Source organism: Echinops telfairi, unplaced genomic scaffold, assembly GCF_000313985.2.
Source record: "Echinops telfairi isolate 266 unplaced genomic scaffold, ASM31398v2 ScPeMD7_7457;HRSCAF=8495, whole genome shotgun sequence".
NCBI classification, from domain to species: Eukaryota; Metazoa; Chordata; class Mammalia; order Afrosoricida; family Tenrecidae; genus Echinops; species Echinops telfairi.
Window position 1 is genome coordinate 33,829,926 of NW_022111357.1, and position 1,936 is coordinate 33,831,861.

The following is a 1,936-nucleotide window of genomic DNA, read 5'->3' on the forward strand; positions in this document are numbered from 1 at the left end:
GGCCTTGTCGCTGCAGGTGGAGCAGCTGCTGCACCATCAGCGCTCGCGGTACCAGGACATCCTTGTCTTCCGCAGGTACTGCCTCCGACCCCTCGGCCCCGGAGCCGCCGCTCTCCGAGCGGGTCCGCAGCCGGGACCCGTCCGGAGCCGCGCGGTGGCCCGCACCTCCCCCTGCAAAACTGTCAGAAGTTGCTATGAGCCGGGCCCGCGCCGCGCGCGGTCCCCGCCCCAGCCCGCAGCCCTTCGCCTGGGCTGGGGACCCGGAGGGGGGCTGAGCCACGCTCCCCAGAGTCCGGATCCCCACGTGTCAGTGTGGGACACGTCAGAGCCCAACCCAGCCCCCACCCAGCTGGCCGGCCTGGTGATCCTCGCCACGTGTCACCCCTGCACTCAGCCCCAGGACCCCTTGGCGGGGTGGAGGGAGACCTGACCCTCCCAGGACAGATCTGCTCACTGCTCCTGGTGGCCCCGCCCACAGTAAAACCTACGGCAACGTCCTGGTGTTGGACGGCGTCATCCAGTGCACCGAGAGGGACGAGTTCTCCTACCAGGAGATGATCGCCAACCTGCCCCTCTGCAGCCACCCCAACCCACGCAAGGTACTCGCCACCCCCGGGCCAGGGTCTGCAAGCCCCGGGAGGTTGTCTCAGCCTTGAGCCCGGGACCAGCGCCCCACTGAACAGGGGTCAGCCCAACGTGCCACCGAGTCAGATGGCACTGCCAAGGACTTGGAGAGTGGTGGGTGAGGTTGGCAGTATGAGGAACCTGAGGCAGGTGAACTCTGAAGTGCTGGAGACCTTGTTCCATCTGAGCAGCCTTGCTAGTGCCCCGGAGCCCCTGCCCCTGACCTTCACTCTCTCTCCCCACCGCCCACCAGGTGCTGATCATCGGGGGTGGGGATGGAGGCGTCCTGCGGGAAGTGGTGAAGCACCCCTCCGTGGAGGCCGTGGTCCAGTGTGAGATTGACGAGGTTTGTGCACAAAGCAGGAGGTGGGTTGTGGGTTGTGTTCTGTCCCTGCCCCCGCCCCCCACCCCGCACCCGCAGTCAATAGCAGTGCCATCTCTGCCCTGATGGCAGTGTGCCGTCAGGTGAGCTGCTCAGCATTCCCGGGCCCGTGTCCTTACCTGAACAACGGAGGGTGGGAAGGTTTGGTTGGGAAGCTGAGCAGGTCAAGAATCCAATGCCTAGCAGGCCCACCATCTGAGGGGCTGTTTGGTTTTTAGGGGGGAAGGAAATGCGGCAGGGGAGCCAGCTCACAATGAGATGTTGAGAGAGGTGCCAGCATTCTCCCTGAAGTTCCCGACAGTGCCTGCCGTGCCCAAAGTGACCTGACTTTGCAGGGTCTGCCGGGGGGACCCACGCAGCTCTGACGCCAGAGCCCTCCTCCATCATGGCCCAGTCTGGTACTGAGCCTCTGTCCCCTCCTCCCGATGTCCCCCAAGGATGTCATTCAAGTCTCTAAGAAGTTCCTACCGGGCATGGCTGTTGGCTACTCCAGCCCAAAACTGACCCTCCACGTGGGAGACGGTTTTGAGTTCATGAAGCAGAACCAGGATGCCTTTGACGTCATCATCACGGACTCCTCAGACCCCATGGGTAAGCGAGCTGCCCGCCCCCTCCAACGCCTTACCCCAGCCGCCCCGCACCACGGCTCGGGCCTGGGGGAGTGGGGTGCTGGCCTTGGCCCACTGAGGCCCCAGTTTCCTCTTCGACCCTGACAAGCCAGCTCTGGAGTGACAGTGGAGGCCTGAGTGAGGGGCTCAGTACCCCCCACTGTGATGGGGAGTTGAAATGCGCCTGCCCCCCAAGGCACCATCCTTGGGGTTAGGTTGTTTTCTAAGGTTCACAGACTTGGGTTCAAATCCCCACTCTGCAGGGGTGACAGTGAGTGGTCCCACCTCACGCTGCCTCCGCCCCCACCCCCCACATCCCCCC

General features: G+C 64.3%; 1 protein-coding gene across 1 annotated transcript; it reads left to right on the forward strand.

Moving 5' to 3' along the window:
- Positions 1 to 4: 4 nt before the first annotated feature.
- On the forward strand, positions 5 to 1,890 carry SRM (spermidine synthase; the record flags this gene model as incomplete). The annotated part of the gene is made up of 4 exons (XM_045299201.1): positions 5 to 75; positions 479 to 599; positions 878 to 970; positions 1,444 to 1,890. Coding segments are annotated over 4 exons (561 nt in total), but the record flags the coding sequence as incomplete, so codon positions are not given.
- Positions 1,891 to 1,936: the final 46 nt, after the last annotated feature.